Source organism: Diadema antillarum, unplaced genomic scaffold, assembly GCF_040938485.1.
Source record: "Diadema antillarum isolate AM-2024a unplaced genomic scaffold, OU_Dant_1.0 seq00001565_RagTag, whole genome shotgun sequence".
Lineage (NCBI taxonomy): Eukaryota > Metazoa > Echinodermata > Echinoidea > Diadematoida > Diadematidae > Diadema > Diadema antillarum.
The window spans coordinates 213,080-234,906 of NW_027272288.1; the positions used below are offsets into that span (position 1 = coordinate 213,080).

General features: G+C 36.3%; 1 protein-coding gene across 1 annotated transcript; it reads left to right on the top strand.

Annotated features, from left to right (window-relative positions):
- Positions 1-6,512: 6,512 nt before the first annotated feature.
- Positions 6,513-20,441, top strand: LOC139710783 (prostaglandin reductase 1-like). Its single transcript, XM_071622694.1, has 9 exons — positions 6,513-6,804; positions 7,162-7,207; positions 10,337-10,387; positions 11,246-11,413; positions 11,938-12,055; positions 12,882-13,037; positions 15,103-15,208; positions 16,110-16,228; positions 19,516-20,441. Exons 1-9 carry the CDS (start codon positions 6,699-6,701, stop codon positions 19,624-19,626), a joined length of 981 nt encoding a protein of 326 aa, XP_071478795.1. The 5' UTR covers positions 6,513-6,698; the 3' UTR covers positions 19,627-20,441.
- The last annotated feature ends 1,386 nt before the right edge of the window (positions 20,442-21,827 follow it).

The window sequence follows — 21,827 nt, forward strand, 5'->3', positions numbered from 1 at the left end:
AAAACCCAAAGAGAAATGCGAATTAAGTGAAAGCAGCAACATTAATAGAACTTATCAGTGAAAATTTGTGGATAATCGATGCAAAAGTCATGAATTCTTAAAGTTTTTGTATCGGAATCGCTGGATGAGAAGACTACTTGAGTTTATGACATCATGTGTGGACAACAATTATAAAGAAAATATAAAGAAAATTCAATATGCTTTCACTTTTCTACAATAATGAAAGAGTACTTGACGAACCGCTTTCAGAAAGAGGGGGAATAATTACTACCCTTAATTCATTATGTCAGTATCAAATTGATGGAATGTGTCATTTTCATGAAAAATGATTTTTTTTTGGTTGGAATTCCCAGTATATTTCTTAATAATTGTTGTCCACACATGACGTCATAACCTCTAGAAGTCTCCTCATCCAGCGGTTCCAACACCAGAACTTCAAAAATTCATAACTTTTGCATCGATTGTCCGATTTTACGTACCTCAAACTTTCACTGATGTGTTCCACTAATGTTGCTGCTTTTACTCAATCCACATTTACCTTCGGGTTTTGGTTTCTTTTAAGTCCGCGTTATGACGGCAAGGATTATGTTCAGACATAAACACGGTACCACCATTGCCGATTAATTTTCTCATTGTGGTTTGTCAGAGCTGACATAACTAGTAATGTGGGAATATAAATAGTATCTTCTTTAACACTTTGTCTTAACCTCAATCCTCTTGACGATTTATTCAAAAACGAAGATATCACATGTTAACTGTCTTTTTTCACAACATTTTGTGCGTGTCTGTCACTGACAGTTCACCGCGATTATTCTAGAGTTTCAAGAAAGTCTTTTGTATTCCGAATTATTCAGCAACACATAAATCAGCTGTCTGAAAACAAATGCATGAAGAACCATTCTAATCGTGCCATAAGTTTCCTAAACTCGATTCTCATAATTATGACAAAAAACAAGTTAAGACAACATAGCTTTGGTGCTTGATGCGGAGTATACAGGGTTTTGTCTAGTTGTTTGATCCTCACTTGATAAGACAATCATTTGTCATATATTTATTTTTTTGCGTTAAGTTTTGCCTTTGCGTAGGAAGTTGCGACTTTGTGGTACTTTTTCCTTGATTGGTAATACATCGTACTGAAAGACGTCAGATTAAGAGTGAGCTATCTGAAATGGGTATAGCGCATTGTGTGTATAATAGGTGTGTGTGTGTGTGTGTGTGTGTGTGTGTGTGTGTGTGTGTGTGTGTGTGTGTTTCGTGTAAATCTACTGTGCTGAAGCCTTGTGTAAAAGGCATTCGTAGGAAAATTATGTGTAAATATGGCATTTGTTTTTGCTTTTGCAGCCATTTCTTATCCATTGAGGCATGAGTTACATTCTGTTAATGCATTGCTAAGAATTTCAGATAGTTTATCCTTTAGCCGTTTGACTATTTAGCACAATGCACATCAGTGCAACCTGTAGGCCGAACTAATTACCACAGACATACTATTATTTTCAATTCAATTTAGATTTAATCTATTTCCGCAACTTTTTTTTCTCAAAAATTAATACAATCCACAAACGAAAGTGAAATAACACACATTTTAGTTGAATAACATTTTCAAAGGAAGATCAAGACATTAATGTTCAAACAACGTCAATAAATCATTTAGAAACAAAATAAAGTAAAGAGAAACAAAATACAATAAACTGTTGCATTTTCCACTTTAATTACATGTTCCACGTTGCAGTGGCCGTTAAAATAAACATGATATATACGTAATGATGTTTGACGAGATGATAGCCACTTCCTGACGAAAAGGCTGGAAAACAATTCTCAGGGATTTACTCGAAAAAAAAAAAGTGGGGTGGGAAAGTTCCGGGGGGAGTTGGAGTCGCGAATGGCCTTGCTTGATATCACGTCAATAATAATGATAATAATAATGATAATAGTAATAATAATAATAATAATAATAATAATAACAATTATATATATATATATATATATATATATATATATATATATATATATATATATATATATTTATATATATACTCCAATTATAGAAAATCTGTTGTAGTTGCCAATACTACAGCTTATTTCCATATATTTTCTTATAAATGATTTCATTTCAATTAGAAAATAAAGTCTAGTCAAAGGCGAAGTGCCTGACAAACAATGGACCAATGTCTGTGATTTCAATCATTTTTATCGTCAACCTTAATAACCTACCTTGATCCTTAGTAATTTGGTGCTGTAATTGAATGTGAAAGTTGAATGAATGCTATTGCTGTGGGCCTAATTTCACCATAGCAGATAGTCTGTAAATTCCCAAACATGAACTGCGATTCGAGATTCGAAACATGAGTGACTTTTTGCCTCTGACGCTTCCTGGGTCATTATATTTCTTTTTTTTTCTGGCGAGTTTCGAAGTTATCCGGTAACAATGATCACAAAAAATAGTACAGCTGTATACAATGTTTGTTTACAACACACACAAACACACACAATACCTTTTCTTATATGTATTTGTAAAGACATACATATGAGCCGTATGTATGTATTTATGTATGTATGTATACGATATTACATCTATCGACAGAGATTTCTACAATCATATGAACACACACTCTAACGAATGCATCATAAATGAATATATGCATGTATAAGTGTGAATTTTATATGTAACAACTAAGACCAAAAGAAAAAGTCAGAAGAAAGCGCAGAAGGAGAGAAAATAGACAAACAGACAGAGAAACAGACATACATGAACGAGACCAAAGACTTCCAGTTCCATTGTCGTTACTTCAATCATGGTTTCTTTTGCAACTATTATTCGAATGACTTTTTGTTAGAATGAAACGATTAAAATAACAGTAGGTGTGATTGTATGTTATCAATTAAAATCATGTTTGCATTTATACATCAATGTAGTCGTACTTAAACGACCAAAGTTTTCTTCAAAGTCTATCCATCTTCCTAGGAATTACGTTTTTGAATTGTATACTTATTCTTAAGATGTTATTTACCATTTGCAGATGAAACACAAATCCAGCTTTAGTGCTTCAAAATAGTTCTTTTACGTAAGTTTGGGATAGAAACAATCAATGTCAAAAATTGAATCAGTATAATCAATGTTAAGTATCGTTAGATATCCAAACTGTGAATATACAATAAAAATGTTCTAGGCTAAACCGTTTACATTTATGATTAATAAGTGCGGAAAAAGTGATATCTCCCTATATTTTCGGCTTTAATACGTTTTGTTTTAAATGGTAGGATGTTTCATAGGCTTTATTACGATTTTTTGATATGGTAGGATGTTTTGAGATACAGCTGACCTACACAACATGCATCAAATGTGATATCTCTAATGTTTTTTTTTAAATCACTGCTCCCAGTGGTAAACAGTACCTTTAACACAGATGCTAAAAGCTTTGACTGATCCTCGCGTATAAAGACGTATAACTGATACAAATTTGTCTAATTATACCCACGGAGGAAAGATCATCTTATTCACGTTATTCATCACATCTTGTTTACATTCACCTATCTTACACTTATCCACTAAAGCCTTAAACACGATATTTTCGGCTCCCAAGTCTGTTGGTGTGTATGCAATGATAACTTTGTGGACACACAGTCAATCATTTAAATGGCATTTATTCTTCAATATAAAAATGGCCTTAAGATAAATATAAAAAGCATATCATGATAAAAATCTATTTTTGGGGACGTGCATGTGGATATAGTGATAGAAGAATCACAGGAAGGAAATGCTACTTAATGGAGACGTGGGAAGATAGAAATAGTTCAGTCATTTCTTTTTTGATATGGATCTGAAACTGAAACATCTACAGTCCTCTCGATAAACCATGTCAAAGTTAAACTAATTAATGTTTTGTGTGAGTTTGGAAACACTACGTGAGATTGCAATTTTATTTGCCTTAGAAAACTGACAGCCTGTGCTACTTTTTTTTTCATAATTTTCAATATTAACTAAGAATCATGGGTTTATTCCAAAATTCCATAACTTTCTCACTTTATTTCATTTTAGTGTTCAATGGTTCCTAATGTTTCCTTATTGTTGTGCTGTTCCATCCTACTAACTGGATTTTAACAAGGTGTGAATTGCATTTTAATTGTTGATGTTGATTGTCAACTTTATAAAGTCGCTCTCGTATTATTCCTAAACTCCTATTCCTATTCCTATTTCTAAACTCAAACGCATGAATACACAGTCAACCTCGCCAAAGTCAACATCGCGAAGCCGAAAAGTTGGCTATTAAAGTCAAAAGAACTTTAATGGATATAAACGAAATTATGTTAATTCCATTATGCAAGTCGGAATTAAAGGGACGGTGTTATCATAGTTTTGGTTGAGACCTATCTTCAGATTTCTATTCTTTTTGTTGATATGAGAAGCCTCTTACGAAATGTGACAGAACCTTTAATGCAAAGGGGAATCCAAATTTATTTGATGGAAATCAGTTTTGAAATGGCTGAGATGTCCAATACGAAGCAATTGTGATAAATGGAGGGACCCACTTTTAATTAGCATCGCTTCGTTTTACTTTGTGTTTGGATATCTCAGCCATTCCTCAACCGATTTTCATGAAATAAACTTTGAATTCCTCTTATAATGACATGCGCTGTACTATTACATAAGTGGTTTCCTGGTATCTCCCAAAAAGTTAAAAGCCCAATCCTCATCTCCACCAATACTAAACCATTCCTCTGTAAAAGGTGGAAAGTTGTTGGTTTTTTTTCCCTCCCCGGTACCTTTGGATTCCATTAAAGGGACGTCGAATGTTAATACAACATATTTATTTTGAAGTATACGTAGCCCTATACAGCTGCTATACGTATTTGCCTATTGATGTGTTTTCCTTGAAATCACCTATCCGACCTTCATTTCTGGTAAAATATCATTCCTGTGTCATTTCCAATCACTTTCGTGACCTACCTGCCATAAAATTGAATTAAACCGAACGCTTCATATGCATTTCTTATGCAAAAGTACAGCGGCATATCTGGAAGGTAGACAGTTTTTATCATCAATAAGGGGAATTTTATGGTTGAGTATTCAAGTGCGTGTCGACTGACTGCTCTTCAGAGAGAATCCCCTTTGTGAAAATGTTGAATCTAAGAAAATATGCTCACACCAGCTGATAAGAATCGGGAGAATAACGGTTTTCAGAGGTTAAACAGCCCATTTTGTCGAGAAAACAAAGGGGAAAAAAGAAACTGCACGATCATTGTACTCACTCTTGACGGTCCAGGCACATATTTCTCTTCTCAAAATGTAAACATTGGCCGTGACAGCTATGTCATTGTTTATCTTAAGAATGATGTATTGCTCTCTTCCTCTTCCTCTTTCTCTCTTTTAATCTCTCAATCTCTCTCCCTCCCTCTCTCTCTCTTTTCTCCCTTACACTTCTCCTCTCTCTCTCTCCCTCTCTCTCTCCCTCTCTCTTTCTCTCTCTCTCTCTCCTCCCTTACACTTCTGTCTTCTCTCTCTCTTTATCTCTCTCTCTCTCTCTATTCTCTAATGTCGACCTGCAATAAAACTGAAACATATCAGAACTTAAAGGTAGCATTTTTGTCTCGACATTTTTCGAAAGTAGCTTATGTTTAAAACTAAAGGACTACAAAAAGATAGAGACAATACTAGTACACTGTTGACATTTGAGTTTGTATGTATAGCATACCAGAGCTATATAATGTGGAATGATGTCATTGGATGTACTAACTGATAATGACATCATTATCATCTGTCGTGATTGTTCTGCAATAGGCATGATAGTGTCGCTCGTTGGTATTATTTTTTTTTTCAACAAAGTGAGAAAATGTTTGATGTTCAAAAGCTCAGAAAATGAATGAAACCCCTGTGTCCAAACACATAAAGATAACACATAAGGGGAAGAAAATGACAAGAGCAATGGTATTCCATAAAGGGTTGGTATACTTTCGGATGAGATGGGGCTTCAGGTTTGCAACGTTTTTATGATAATTTTTTGAGATAATGAGAAAACTCCTATGAAATATGAAAGAGCCTACAATTCTAAGAGGAATTCAAAGTTCATTTGATGAAAACGGTTTTGAAATGGCTGAGATATCCAAAACATATAGCCATTCTAATTAAAGTTGGGAAGCACCATTTATTAATGTAACTTTCTTTTAATTTGTTTTGGGGTGTCTCAGCTATTTCAAAACCGATTTTCATCAACTAAACTTTGAATTACTGTTAGAATAGTATGCTCTTGAACATTTTATCAAAAGGTTTCTGAGTATCTCGCAAAAAAGTTGAAAACTGAATCCTCATCTCAACCAATACTATATCGTCTCTTTAAAAATCAAATACTCCCTACCACCCACCACCCCCATCCCCGTCTCTTTAAAAATCAAATACTCCCTACCACCCACCACCCCCATCCCCGCCCCCAGAATCCACGCCCAGGGGTGGAATCACGTGACGTTAGCAGAGTGACTAGGTGGGTGGATGTATGCAACGCTCCACTGACGGTATTCAATGCGATGCGATGCAGGTCAGGCCTATACCAACAGTGACAAGCCTCGCCTAAATCTGTATAGTCTGTGCAGTACGCGGACAGGTTATAAGCGTAATACAATTTTGGAATACACTCACTTCACATCCTAGCACGTGCTTAGGACCAGAATCCCCTGGAGTCACCGAGAGTGTCAACTGTGGTATCGAAATGGCTACAGCAAAGAGGATCGTTCTCGCTAAGAAATTTGAGGGAGCACCAAATGACTCGAATTTCCGACTAGAAACGTACACCCTTCCAGCTTTGAAGGATGGTGGTGAGTATACTAGAACCTATATAAACCTGCACAGTTTACAACTATTAAAAGCACTAAAAACGATATCAATATAATGGATGTTGCAGTCTCCATATCAAACATTGTAGAAAAGTTTAAAGAATTGATTTGGTCATATTTCTGTCAAGGCGTGCACGGGCATACCAGTATATTGGTAACGGTGGTGCTGACCGCTGTTTTATAAGCATCGGTAGCAGTTACCTATGATTCTTGTACAATTTCCATGTCTATTTCAGCTAGCTGCGTCCTTAATCATGTTTAATAATGTGATATCAAACAAAGTTTTGCAGGTTCTTTCTCCTCTAATCAGTCATACCGTTTTGATATATTTATTTCCAGAGGTCCAGCTTGAAGCCATGTTTCTAACCGTTGACCCTTACATGAGGTGAGAATTAATATTTCTTATTGTATTTCGTATGAATAACAAAACACAGCTATCAGAAAGCGAGTCTCTTTAACTTCCTTTTACTTTTATTTGGTCGATGTATATCTGGAAAGAAAATTTGAGCAAAGCGTCCAGAAAAAAAAAAAAATTGTTGTTGAAGTGATCTGAAGGCCACATTTAAATGAACGTCAAATCTGAGGTGATACCAAGAGAGTCAATGGGCCTGTTTATCAGCATTAATTCAGTGAATCTCACTATATATAAACATCCTTGCTGGGTATGTTATCTTTTTTTGAGAGAGAGAGAAACCACACGAAATCACCACTATGATTACAAATGATGACCACAGAATCTTTTTCTCCAATGCTGAAAATTCTAAGAAGTTGTAGTATATTTACTACATAGGCTCTGATCATTATCATTTCTGGGTATGTTGTCTTCCTGAAGAAAACACAGAATCACCACAAGAATTACAAGTGATGACTACCCAATATTTTCCTCCATTGATGAAAATTCAAAGGAATTATAGATCAAGCGAATTGTTAGAGCTGAATACATACAATTGGCAAAATAGGAATCGTTTAGTGTTTTCCTTCACGTCAAGTATCTCTGCTATCTGCACGATCTCTACCATGTAGATCAACGCTAAACGAAATGCAGTGTCCAATGGGTCAAATTAGAACCTGTACGCGAAGATATGATGAATATACTCTTTGCGCAGTGGCCAATATTCTAACGCAGAACACTGTCAGTTGGCTGACGCTAAATATTGTGATCATACAACACGCCAGGTACTTGAGCTTGAACTCTGAACTTCAAGGAAGAAAAAAAAATACCTCCGTCTGGTTAGAGTGCAGGCTGTTGTTTGCGTCTGGAGCGTCTGCACATGAACTGTTTGCCTGACCTTTGACCCTCACCTAAACAGAACCACTTTATTTTTTTCTACTTTCCATATTGGTCGGGATAGGGGGGGGGGGGGGGGTTGAGGAGCGAAAGAGAATACATGTAATTTTGCAATCGATTTGTGTGACCAATTAACGTTGAGATATTGGTGATGTGTATTAGTCTACGTGCAGACATGACTCGATTTTCATTTAATATCTAAACGGGGTTATAGTGTTTATCTCCCTACATAACTAGCTCTTTACCTTTTCTATTAGGTGTTGATATTTCGTGAATTCTTTATCTTCGAAATTGCTTCATGTTAAATACTTATTCTTCATGTACGGCACTTGTCCCATAATTAATCCACAAATGTCTACATAAGATATGTTTCATTTCGGATACCGTATGTATTTAATAGTGCCAAGAAAAACATCAGACCCGTATTGAACGCATGCGCTGTGCAATTGTATACGTTGACGAGATGCATGTAGGCTACGCATACACGCACATACACACACAACTCTGGAGCTTTTTGAGGTCAACTCATACCAGCATATCGGAATTTTTTACTTACAATAAGCCTTTTATCCATTTTTCCCCTTTGGCATCAGGTGTGTGACTATAATTGTATATTACCGTGACTTGCATTTTTTTCCAACCTCCCTCCTCAGAAAAAAAAAAAGAGAAAGAATTAATCAAATAGAAAAAAAATGACAGCAAAGAGAAAACTCGCCCTGGTCACAAACAATACATTAAAGATCATGTGTGAACACATTATGTAAATGATGATATATGATAATATATATATATATATATATGTATGTATATATACATATAAATAATTCTCTCTCTCCCCTCTCTCTTTATCTGTCTATTCTATATATTCACAACAGTGGGTCATTATAAATACTCCGTTAGAGACGTAAATTTGACGAATTTTCGCCCATATAGGGCTTTGTCAAAATGCATTTTGTTATGGACGCGCTACCACTGACGACGCATCTTTTATTTTGATTTATATCTATATAACTTCAAAATAAAGTGTCAAATGTATTGACTTGACAAAGCGCTATGGGCGAAAATTCGTTAAATTTACGTCTCTAACGGAGTTTTTATATTGACCTACTGTTGTGAATCTATACTTTCTTAGGACTCCGAGCAGAAACTAATTGCTGGTATATATATATATATATATATATATATATATATATACATACAGAGAGAGGCAGACAGACAGACAGACAGTGTGTGCGTGTGTTGAGCTTGAGACCGCTCTCCCCTCTCTCTCTTCTTCATGAATTTATTTTTCTTTCTTCCATTTCTATAACCTCTCGCCATTGTGTCGAGTGACTGTCTGCATCAACACCTCCCCCCCCCCCTTATCCCCCTGACCAAAAGGCATTTATAGCCTTCAGCAATGGGATATTCTATTGTGCGCATGCACTTATTGATCTAATGCTTTCTTCTTTTTGAAAGTATAGCGGGAAAGTCTCATTCAATCTATTGCACCAGCTTTACAGAAGAGCCCATTGTCCTACGGATAGTATCAGATTTTTACCTCAACGCCGAGACACACGTGTTTGCAGGGTAACGCGATATAGACGCGGACTCACTGAAAAAGAGAGTCCAACCAAGCGGGTCTTAGTCATAGACTTTAGGAAAGCACAAACTACGGGACAAACTGTCGTGTTAAGGATAAGAAGGGGACAATGCAACTTGGAAAAGTAGCTTATACTCACCTAGGACCTTGTACGCCTTGCAAAACGGCGATATGGTGATAAGGTGACTTATCGAAGCTCGACCAGGGCCCTGTTGACTAAAAAGATGTAATCAAACATAATATCATGTCAGAAAATTGAATATGTCAGGTATCGCCAAATCAGAATCGAATTTTCACAGATCTATGTTTGATTGTCTGACTTGTGTTTGATGTCAGTTTTAAAACAATAGGACCCTTACGTCTTGTCTCGGATGGGAAGTTGTAAAAGTAACATGTTCAATCTAGGAGCGCAATTAATGTACCTTCTTGGTATGGTTGGTCCTACACAGGAAAGCTGCATGTTTGCGTTATGTTTGCTAATAAATGTATCGGCCAAAACATTGTAAAATGACATTGGGATTTGCTCAAAGGAGTACAATTCTGAAATTTTGAGCAATTTCCGTTCTTCACTATATTAGTGGCCGGCATTTATGACTTGCCTTGAAGAATTAACACGTTTGTGAATTTTTTTGTTTATTTTGCAGAGTTTTTCCAATTGAAGTCGGAAACCCTATGATTGGTGAGCAAGTGGCAAAGTAAGTATTTGTATAGAGAAAAACAAAACAACAGTTAATTCCACTATTCACGTATTTGTTTTGTTCACTTATCAACGAACCATTGAATGTACACTTCAGTTACAGTACAGCAATTAACGTTACTATTCGCGCAAAGAAAGCGAAATGAATGTATCCAAAGTTCCTCGGTGAGATGAATTTAACTACATCTTTATCTTTATAATGCGACTTGCAGAAACACGTTTGATGCGTTTTCTTCGACAGAATTATTCAATTGATCTTGTGCGCATATGTTGTCCGATTGCAATGTCGAAAGCAATCTGAAAACTTTACCACTCTTTCGATTTCATTCGGATATGCTGTATCATGATAAATTTATACAAGAAGACTCTGTGCTTTGATGCAAGTATAAAAGATCCCCTAACTTGAAAGACAAGTAGAAGAGTTGAAAGTTTGTTTATCCATGTGTTTACTCGACAGGTTTAAAAAAGACTTCTTACAGAATTAAGCAATCAGGGCTCATAGTAAGGTTTATACATGTTCAATAATGTCAGCATTGAAACAAAAATGCCATATTTGAAACAGTAAAAAAAAAACGTTCTTTTGTTATTCTTTATGGTTTTCAGACCCGCATGGAAATGATAATGTCAGCATTTAAATACTATTTTAAATAAAAAACAATACGTTCTTTTGTTATTCTTTTATGGTTTCCAGACCAGCATTGGAATGAATTGTGGCTTATCAAAATTACGTTTTGCAGAAAATTTGCAATAGCTGTTCGTTTCAGTTTTTTTTTATTTTTTTTATGTATGTGTGTGTATGACCAGGAAATGTTCGTTCAGTTTTGGTTTGTTTCTTGCCTTTCTTACGTCTCCACAGAGTCGTCAAGAGCAAAGACCCGAAGGTGCCCGTCGGTTCCATTGTCCAGGCTAACGCTGGATGGACATCGGGGTCCGTTGTTAAAGGAAGTGACGTAACAATCGTCGCCGACTACCCCGATCCCAAATGGCCCAAGTCGCTGGCGCTTGGCACTCTGGGTATGCCAGGGTGAGTTAGAGGAAAATTAGGACGTCTTTAATGTCTTTCCCTTGAGCAGGTGGATTTGATTATTACTGAGTAGTTTACTCATTGACAACATTTTAAGGAAAACAAAGCATGTGTAGGCTTGTGACAGGATGGGACGTATATCACTGGTTGATGATTGTCCATGTTTGGGCAACAGAGGACTTAAGTAAGAATGAGTGTTTATTCCTTGAGTCACAAGGATTATGTTTATATTACAGAAATGAGAAGGTCTCCTCTGCCTCTGTATTTCGACCGCAAGTAAAGTTCGGGACAGAACACAGAGCTTAGCCTACCAATTAGGGACCTTTAACTCAATCTAATGCGAGTCATTTCTTTCCCTTTATATTATACTGTTCTTTCATACTTAATACGTACGTGACGACAATGTACATAAATATTATTTTGCATTACATTATCATGATTATGTAGGATATGTAGGATCATCCCTATCGTGTTTGCGTGCCATGTTGTTTAAAATATCTCTCCTTTTTTTTCAACCGTGGCAGGAAGACGGCTTACCTGGCTTTCCTTGATATCTGCAAGCCGAAAGAGGGAGAGACTGTGGTGGTCAGTGGTGCGGCTGGAGCGGTCGGTGCAGTGGTCGGTCAAATCGCCAAGATCAAGGCAAAAAAACTCCTCCGGCCAATGGACTAGTGAAATTTGAGACCGAGTCTCAAGGGTGTTTCCATAGCCGACTATATCAAAACTAACAATTAGTACAGCTTGTTTGAGATTATCTGACAATGTTCATAACAACATGGAAACAATGGTTCAGCGACATTTGCTCCTGTGACAATAACATTGCTCCCATGAAATATCTGCACGCTAAACCAAACATATTCTGCTCACAAACATAAACCTAACCCTAATCCCAATCCTCACATCAAACTAAACCTAAAACCCTATCACAATCCTTATCCTAGCCCTAATGCCCTTGGAGAAAAATAAGACTGTAACAGTCGCAGGAGCAATGTCGTGTCCCCGAAAACAATAGACCTGCTGACAGTTGCATGTTTTGTGACATTAACTATGGTTCAAAATCTGAGTTTCTTAAATCTGGACTAAGTGAGTGAGTACTTCTGTACGCAAGAATGAAGTTCTTTTTTTTTTAACGGAAGTTGTTAACAGGACCCGTTTCCTTTGTCTTCGTTGATGTGCATCATTTTGACAGTTACATAATCATTTTTTTTTTCATGATGCGTTAGCATCATTATAAGCCACTGCTGTTCGCTTTGCTTCATTAAAAAACAAATCTCAATGCTGAATACCTCTCGAACAATTGCGAGCCTTTTGATTCAAAGATGGGAGAGAACTTCCATTTCTGCAAGATACGATATTACCTCATTTCAAAAAATGTACATTCGTGTTTTACATCTATTTTTCCTATATGTGCGCGTGTATAAATATTCTCTATTTCCTGATTTCCTATCATACGTCTCTTTCGAAACAGGGTTGTAAAACCATCGGCTTTGCCGGCTCTGAGCAGAAGTTAAAGTATCTGAAGGATCTTGGCTATGATGTTGTCCTCAACTACAAGAACGTCACGGACTGGGACAAGGCGTTAAAGGAGGCAGCTCCAAAGGGCATCGATTGCTACTTTGACAATGTAAGTATTACACTGCTAAAAGTCCGATGTTAAACACCGAGCTGGTGTTAAATTTCCCGTGCTCATTTGTGGTGTTAGATTAACACCTCCAGGTGTCATTTTAAAATCTGAAATTGTTTTTTGAATAAAATGTTCTTCTTGTTGATTTTGAACTTCAACAAGACGATTAAGAATTTTCGGATAAAGTGCTTGATTTTTGAAAAAAAAAAAGGTGTAAACAAATTTACACCACAGTAACACCTGTTGGATTGGTCTACTCTTAAAACTGGACGGATGTTATACCATTGATATTAACACCAGTGCAGTGTCAAAAATATCACCAGATACAGTGTCAAATTAACACCACAAGGTGCCAGGTGAACACCATAACAACATACTTTCTACACCTGTAGGTGTGGTCCTCTATTGACACTTGATCGGCATTAGATTTAACACCTATTTTATTGCAGTGTTAACATAAATATACACAATACAATGAATTCTTAATACGCTCTTCCTATGAAGCTCATAGCGCGTACGAATTTACAGACATGAAACATTTTCAAACACAATTCAGAATATTAAAATGAAAAACGTTTTCACCAAACTTCAGTAAATCACTTGGACGTCACACAGTAGGGCCACTCAAGAGATTGTGGGTTCTTCTTCCTACTATAATGATGATGATGATGATGATGATGATGATGATGATTATTATTTTAATTATTATTATTATTATTATTATTATTATTATCATCATCATCATCATCATCATCATCATCATTGATGATCGCGTCGGATTTTGTACTTCTTAAATTGGTAAAACATGTAAAAAGCCCCCAATTACGAAATGCCTGATATGAAGCCATAACATTACTGAGACAATATCGTATATCACTCTTCATTTACTTCTCCTTATTGTGTGAAGACGAGACGACGTCTGGGCGGGGGGGGGGGGGGGATGGGGGATTTTATTAGGGGCTCCTTTTTCTGATCAGACATTCAGAATACGCAGCAAGGACAAAGGCTGCGTTCACAAGCTTTCCTATGTTTGAAGCGTTTGAATACCCGATCAAACGCGATTGCAAATGCCTTTCAGACCGCGTTTCTCGAGTTAGTACGTTTATCAACGGCGTCAGGAGTGAGTCGATTGGGAAGCTTTGTCACTGCGCAACTCCATTGCGCAGATTGACCCGAAAAGCACAAATTGTGCTCGGCAGTGATGGCGTGAGGTGTTAATGCGTTTCAAAACGACTTTGCGTTTATCAACCCTACAGAAATGTTTGCGATCGCACATTCTTTCAGCGTTTCAAAAACGCGCTTCTAACTCCATATAATCAAACAGTTTTGGTTTTATCAACTGCCTTAATCTCCCTGAATTTTTTTAAAACTCTAATTCTGCGCCAGAAGTGAGTTGATAAACGCACCCAATATTTAATTTCAGTTTCAATTTATTTATGCATTTTTTTGAAGCACGTGCAAACACAAAGTTCCACGGATGAGCTGATTTGATTTTTCCCTAAAAGTTAAGCTTTTTTATTGCTAATTAACCCTTTCAGTGCAATGACTCAGATGTGCACGAGTTCCATAGACAAACCAATGGACTGGAAATAAACGAGGCATACAAAGGGTTAATCACATATGGCAAGTAAATCTGTAATTGAAGTCTGAGGCTATAAAGACTTGTTTTTGTTTACATTCTCCCATGTAGTAATCTTTATACACCACAATTTGAATAACGAATGATGCTACATGTACATACATTATAAAATCAACCAACTGGACTCTTTCTTTCTTATTTTTTATTTATTCTGAAGGTTCGTTATCTAGAATTGAAATAAGTTTCATTATTGAACAAAAAACAGAAAGTAAAATATAAAAAAAAGATCAAAAAGGTGCGTACTAATAAACCTTCGGAATAGCGGACCTTTTTTATTTTTCTTTTCGCTTCGGTGTATGGAATAACGGGCCTCAAGTTATTTTCAGAATAACGAACATTCAAAGTAACGGAACTTCGGATTAACGTATGCTATAACCAGTAAACTCTCACCGATATTTTTCTTTCATCTATTCTGTATTCAAATAGGTCGGAGGAATTATATCCAGCAAGGTCATGGACAACATGAATGAAAAAGGACGCATATGCTGCTGCGGCTCAATCAGTGGATACAATGCCACGGACGCCTTACTAGGTCTTATATCCAATTCAACTTTAAAAGCAGTTCATTATTAAGTTTGCCACGTGCTATCTTGTACACAGTGAATTGTCCCCATAGCAACAAACTCCAATATCATAAACTTTAAGAAATCAAGTGAAAACAAAGCTAGAAAAAGGTATCAATTGTCATCTGTCACGCAGATGTGACATATCAGGGCTCGATATTGCCGGTGCCCGGTGGCCCGGGGCCACTAATTGGTGTCAGGCCCCCTTTATTTATCTATCGGTGGCTCGATCGGGCGTCTAATGTTCAAAATGGATTGTTATTTTTGCTTTATTTCCGGCCACTACATATTCTTTTCAAGGCATCCGAAATTTCATATTTATAGATATAAGTGGCCTGAACGGACACCCAGATAAAAACGAATAGGAAATACAAGTAATATCATGCAGCTAGTGCTGCACACAATCTTTAGGGGGGGATGCTTTCAGAACAGAATGTAAACGGTGAATACTAACTCGTGTCGTTTGCAATAATCAAATGACAAGTGTATGCTAGGCTAACCCATAAGCCTCATTTCATAACGTGTCGGAACTGTTTCTGTCTAGCGCCCATAACTGCAGCAGCGCTTTTCTTTCAGTTTTACTGCACACTCTTCCACAAAAGTAAGGAATATTCAACTACAATGTAAATATTTTTGAGGCAAATTCAACTTCACTGTATAGCTAATAAATAGAGTTTTAGTTATTCCCGACTTCCTTTTTTTTCCACACTGACATGATATAATCTGTTCTCTAGATAGATGATGATAATTTTGATGATGTGATTATTCTGTTTTCTCCAGTATCATTATTGAACGAACTTTTCCGCATGTTTTCCCGTGGCTTTATCTTGAAGAGTAATAGATATTGACATGCACATTTTGTTTTAAAAGTGCCGCCTGTTCAGATGAACGTGATTCTCAAGCGCCTGACGATCGTTGGCTTCGTCATCTTCGATCACATGCAGCGATCTGACGAGGCCCTCAAGGCCCTTATCCCATGGATACAACAGGTATCTTCTGCTTTCATTGTGTGTGTGTGTGTGTGTGTGTGTGTGCACTTACCTATGGTGTAAAACGAGGACACACGTACGAACTTAACATTTAAACCGAGGACACACAGAGAACCGAGGACGTCCTCGGTATACAGACCATTCCAAACGGTCTGCTTTTGCATGCTTCTGCATATAGGGGTACATGTTTGTACAGTAGGTCCTCTACTAGCATTTTTTCAATTTGTAATACGTCCTCGGTTAACAAGAGTCCTACTGACACACAGGTCCTCGGTTATGCGGTAAAATTCTTATGGGTAAGACAGGTCCTCAGTTTTCACCATAGACGCGTATGTGTGTCTGTGTGTGTGTGTGTCCCGTCATTGGTCGATTCAAAATGGAGACAATGCTGCCAAAATCTTTACAGAGGTATTCCCTTCAAAAATACACATGCACTTTTGATTTCATTATTTTTTTTTTGTCTCATCATTGGTCAATTCAAAGAGGAGACAATGCAGGGTAAGGTTGTACATACAGACATATTTATGATGATAATGATAATATGAAATATATATAGCATGTAATAGTGTTTAATTCAAAATGGAGACAAAGCTGCCAAAATCTTTACAGAGATATTCCCTTCAAAAATACACATGCACATTTGATTTCATTATTTTTTGTCCCATCATTCTGTCATTGATCAATTCAAAATGGAGACAATGCAGCGTAAGGTTTTGCATAAAGACATATTTATGATGATAATGATAATATGAACAATTTATGTAACGTTTAATACAAACATGTGTCGAAAAAGAAACAAGCAAATAAATCAATTACGAATACCAATAACAATCTATACATAACCATCAGTTCTGTTCGTGAAATAAATGAGTTTTCAGCTTCTTTTTTAACAATGTCAATGGATGTGGAGAACTGAATATGAGTAGGGAGGTTGTTCCAAAGAAGGGGGGGGGGGGGGCACAAACGGAGAAAGCACGGTCACCATGACAGTCGTGGGTGTGAGGGCCAAGTTTAAGTTGAGCTCTAAATGATGATCTGAGATCCATGCATGAGCAACGTATCTCAGAAATGCATCTGCACAAGCGCATGACTGTGAAGGTAGCGACAGAATCTTTAATGTCGGCCGAAGTCTGATAAAATTCCATATGCCGCCATCTGCAGGTGGGAATTGCTCTGCAATTTCCAACCACAACATGAAGAGTATATATGTCGTCAGTTGAGAACCGGAAGGGCTTTATCGGAATTTTTGGATGTATTGAGTTATTGCTATCATGTTGAAGAGCTTGATCTCCAATACTATATGGTGTCAATTCTAAATTATTTTCAATTTCGGTATAGCACCTAATGTTCCAAATTTAAAACCACAAGGGCGATATTTTACCTTACACACTATTATAAAGGTTCAAATTTGCACAATATTTGTCCCTATAGCAGCACCCTGGGGTGCACGAGCGTAACTTTTATTATGCAAGTAGAAAATTAGATATCTTAATATTCAGATTCGTACCTACAAAGATGCAGACATATCCATCAGAGTGTAAGTTTGATCTTACGAGTAAAACCTTGGTACTCGTGGTCCAAATTTTCAATTCACAATGTATTAATGTTTGTGGTGCATGTTTACACCCTTGATTAGTACAAAACTGAGGGTGCAAATTCGCACCCCTGCAGGTTCAAAGTTCAGCATATTGCACCTCTAAGGGTACAAATTGCTTATTGGGGTGCAAAGTTGCACCCTATAGGGTGGTTGTATAGCGACAATTTTTGGGTTCAAATTTGAACCCATATTTCTTAATGTGTATATTTGGAACAATGCTTATAATGCTCTTGTGATGAAATGAACGTTTTATCTCATGAAAGTCGATTGTTTCGCTTTAATCTATGCTCAAATCCTAGAACGCGATAACGCCCTTCTGGTTCTCAGCTGACGATGATATAAGATGTTAAGATTTCAATCATTATGTAAAGGACGTGAAAACGGATTATCATTAGGCTCAACCTGTTATCGAGATTTTAAGACTCATATCTCTCCCCTTGCATTCTCTCTCGAGGAACTACAGGGCAAGCGCTTTTTGAATAACCCCACCACCAACAACAACCAACTGCCCCCCCCTCCAAAGAAACAAAACAAAAACGAAACAAAAACAAAAGACCCGACAACAAAAGCAACAACAATAAGCCAGTTTGGACTTAGCTAATGGGTACAGTGGTTTTCTTCATTTTGCTACTGATTATTACATTACTTTGTTAATTTACGGGGTTTTTTTTCAAGTACAAATATGTTCTGCTTATGCATTATAATTTTCGAAGTTTATTTAATGGAAATAAAAATAACTTAGAACTGTGATCTTTGAATCCTGTTCAAACAAAAAATGAGCTTGCGTAGATCCGACGAACAGAATGATCTGTCCATTAACACTTCAAAAAACATCCATTTCATTACTTTTTTTTACTGAATGTATTAATGATCTCTTTCCATTGATATTTGGATGAATATCACTCTTAATGTCATGAGGGTGTGATGGCAAGCGGCATTTATAAGGATTACATGAGTAATCATTACGTCACAGATGCTTATCCCAGTGATTTAAAAACCATCATGCCTGTCATATCCGTTGGTACTCATGGTCTTTTTTTTCTGCCCATGTGCAAAGTGGAACTCCACACTGGGTTATTACACTTAAATAAACATGCCCATCCATTCAGTAAATTAACCCTTATCACTGTTGTCTTCTCAGTCATAATCGCTGTTTTGTTCTTAGAAAATGTAATTCTAACTTTTTTTACCGATTTTGCCATACTCAGCGTAATCATGTTTTTTTTTTCTCTCTCTCTTTTTAAGGGAGGTATATGCTCTCTTAACAAACTTAACAAAGTTGATATGACGGCAACATGATGGAAATAAGTCAGAGAAGTGATATCTTGGTTTTACAGATATAATAACTGTGTGATCATTAGCAATTTACGTTTGAGGTCCAATGCAGTGTAGCATAAGTGGTCTTTAAAGATATCTGCTAAAAGCTGAGGTAAAACTTACAGATAAACTTAAAAATGCTTCACGTATTATTTTCATGAGGGGATTTGCGTAACGTGTAATAACAAAAGAAAGTTGACATGCCATGAACTCTACTCGTGCATTAGGTCTATCCATGTACAGTTAGTAATCTTATTTTAAAGACACACAAGAAACTGTTTTGGTATGTTCAGACTGGAGACGAATCTGAAATACCTGCAAATTACCGAATAAGACTTTTCATACAATTTTTTTCTACATCTTTGACTTATAGGGGAAGATCAAGTACAAAGAACACGTGATCGAAGGCTTCGAGAATACACCCAAGGCCTTCATGGGTCTCTTCACAGGGTCCAACTTTGGGAAAGCTATAGTCAAGGTGTGAACCTGCGTGGCTCGCTGGAACGCCGCTTCGAAATATCGTCACATCTTAAAGCTGACATCGATATGTCGTTGAATATATGTATTCGACAAAATGTTGTTCATTTTCTTTTTACTTAATATGAAATAGGAATCTAGATGCCTGTTTTCTATCCTCGTTCGATAAAGAATTGTTGTCAAAGATGTTTTAAATGATAACTTTATGCTGTCTTTCGATCACTTAGGAAAAGGCTTTTATTTTGTCTCTCATAGTACACTTGTGTAAATAGGTTTCAGAAGCTGCCATACTTCTTTTTTAGAGTCTTGTTTATTTTTTTCCTCAACACTATAGCACTTTGTTAGAGATTGAAAGGATTTCACATAAATAAAGGAACGTTGACGATTCGATAGTCATTGGTTGCAGTTCACAGATGTCAAAATAGTCATTAATGTCAAGATAGTCATTATGTAGGCTGTCTGAATGGAAATTGATCTTACTCACATTTCCACATTAGCGTAGAAATGTCTTTAATTTCTTTTGAGACCTCTGTGCCGTCAATGAAGTGCACAACTTTCAGCATTGCAGCATAACAACTCTTTTGATGCGTCTTATTTGCTAATAAAATACTAAGACATGCATCATTTTATAAAACTGTTGCTACATACCTAAAGTATGTTGTGCCTGACAGGGATAGCTTCGCTACTACAATTTGCACTTTTGAATTAATTGGAGTAGATATGAGTAATGCTTTATCAAACATATTTAAGTTACAACAATATATTTTCAACACACATGTGTTCTGGATAACGTCATTATCATAAGTGATATTTTACAAACCAGACATCTAAACAGTTTTTATTACACTGTATTATTATTTCAGTAAACATCATTGCTCTCAATACGTCTTCCAATGTAATATACTTACTGGTAAGACTTATTCTTGTCAAACATAAAGCGAGAAAAGGTCCGTGTGATCTGTATTCCTTGCCATCTTTGATTGTAAAATAGTTGAAGGCAAATGTTAATTTGAAACGAGTATTTAACTTTTTATATGATGTCTGCTTCAAATTCACATAACTTGAGAAAACCTGAACAGGCATTGTTGTATTTTGTGGGAAAATGAAAATAAGTCTTCAAGTTATTGAAATAAATATAAAAGTATTTCGTTTCTACCGAATGCTTTGCTGTATTTGTCAATGATTCATACAGTGTATTTCTCTATCAGCTGATGGAAATAATCATGATGCCCGGAAAATATGCTGCAACTTTTTTGAACAAATGTTACATGTGAATCGATACCACAGTCCGTTAAAATAAAAGTTTGTACAAGGATACCATACAGCAATCGGATCTCGATTTTTTAAATGAAATACAACTGTATGTGTCGATTATGTGTATTTTTGAGCCTTTAAATGATGTAGGCTTTATGCCTTGCCTATGCATATAATCGGTTTGTCAGTGAGTGTGTCAAGGCAAGGTCGGGTGTTTGTTGTTTCTTATTCATCACTATAGTTGTTAGTTATTGAGTAGTTAGATTATATCACTTTATGTTTCTTTATGTAATGTTCGCAGCATATATTCAATCTTATAAACTAATATCGAACAACTAAATTCATGAGTGTGTGCGTATGTTTGTCGTATACATAGTCTGTTTGTTATTGAGTGTGTTAAGACAATGTCGGGCAGCTGTCGGGTGTGTGTTATTTTGGATTCATCGTCTACTTTATAGTTATATGTTATTGATGAGTTACCGGTATACGAATATATATTGATATCCGTTATGTTACTTTATGTTTCTTCATGTAATGTTCGAAGCTGTTATATCAGACTGTAGAGTCTGAAAAACTAAGATTATCTATCAACTAACTTCATGTGTGCGTGCGTGTGTGCACATGTGTGCGTATGTTTGTGTGCTTTAAGATAATGTCTGGTGTAACGTTGTTTTTATATGTATCACATGTATCAGCTCTCTTATAATATTTACCTCTGTTTTTCTCTAATGCAAGGTTATATACATCATTATTATAAACAACAACAAAGAGTTTATAAAACAACAATTGCAAAGCAAAACAAAAATATTAAACACCAATACAAAGCAAAAACACAAACAGAACTCATTTTGTCAAACGAACAGATATTAGAAGAACAGTATATCATCGGTTTCATATTTTGGAACTGGTGACTGAAATATACTTTGAAAGTTAAAATAAAAAAATCTAATCACC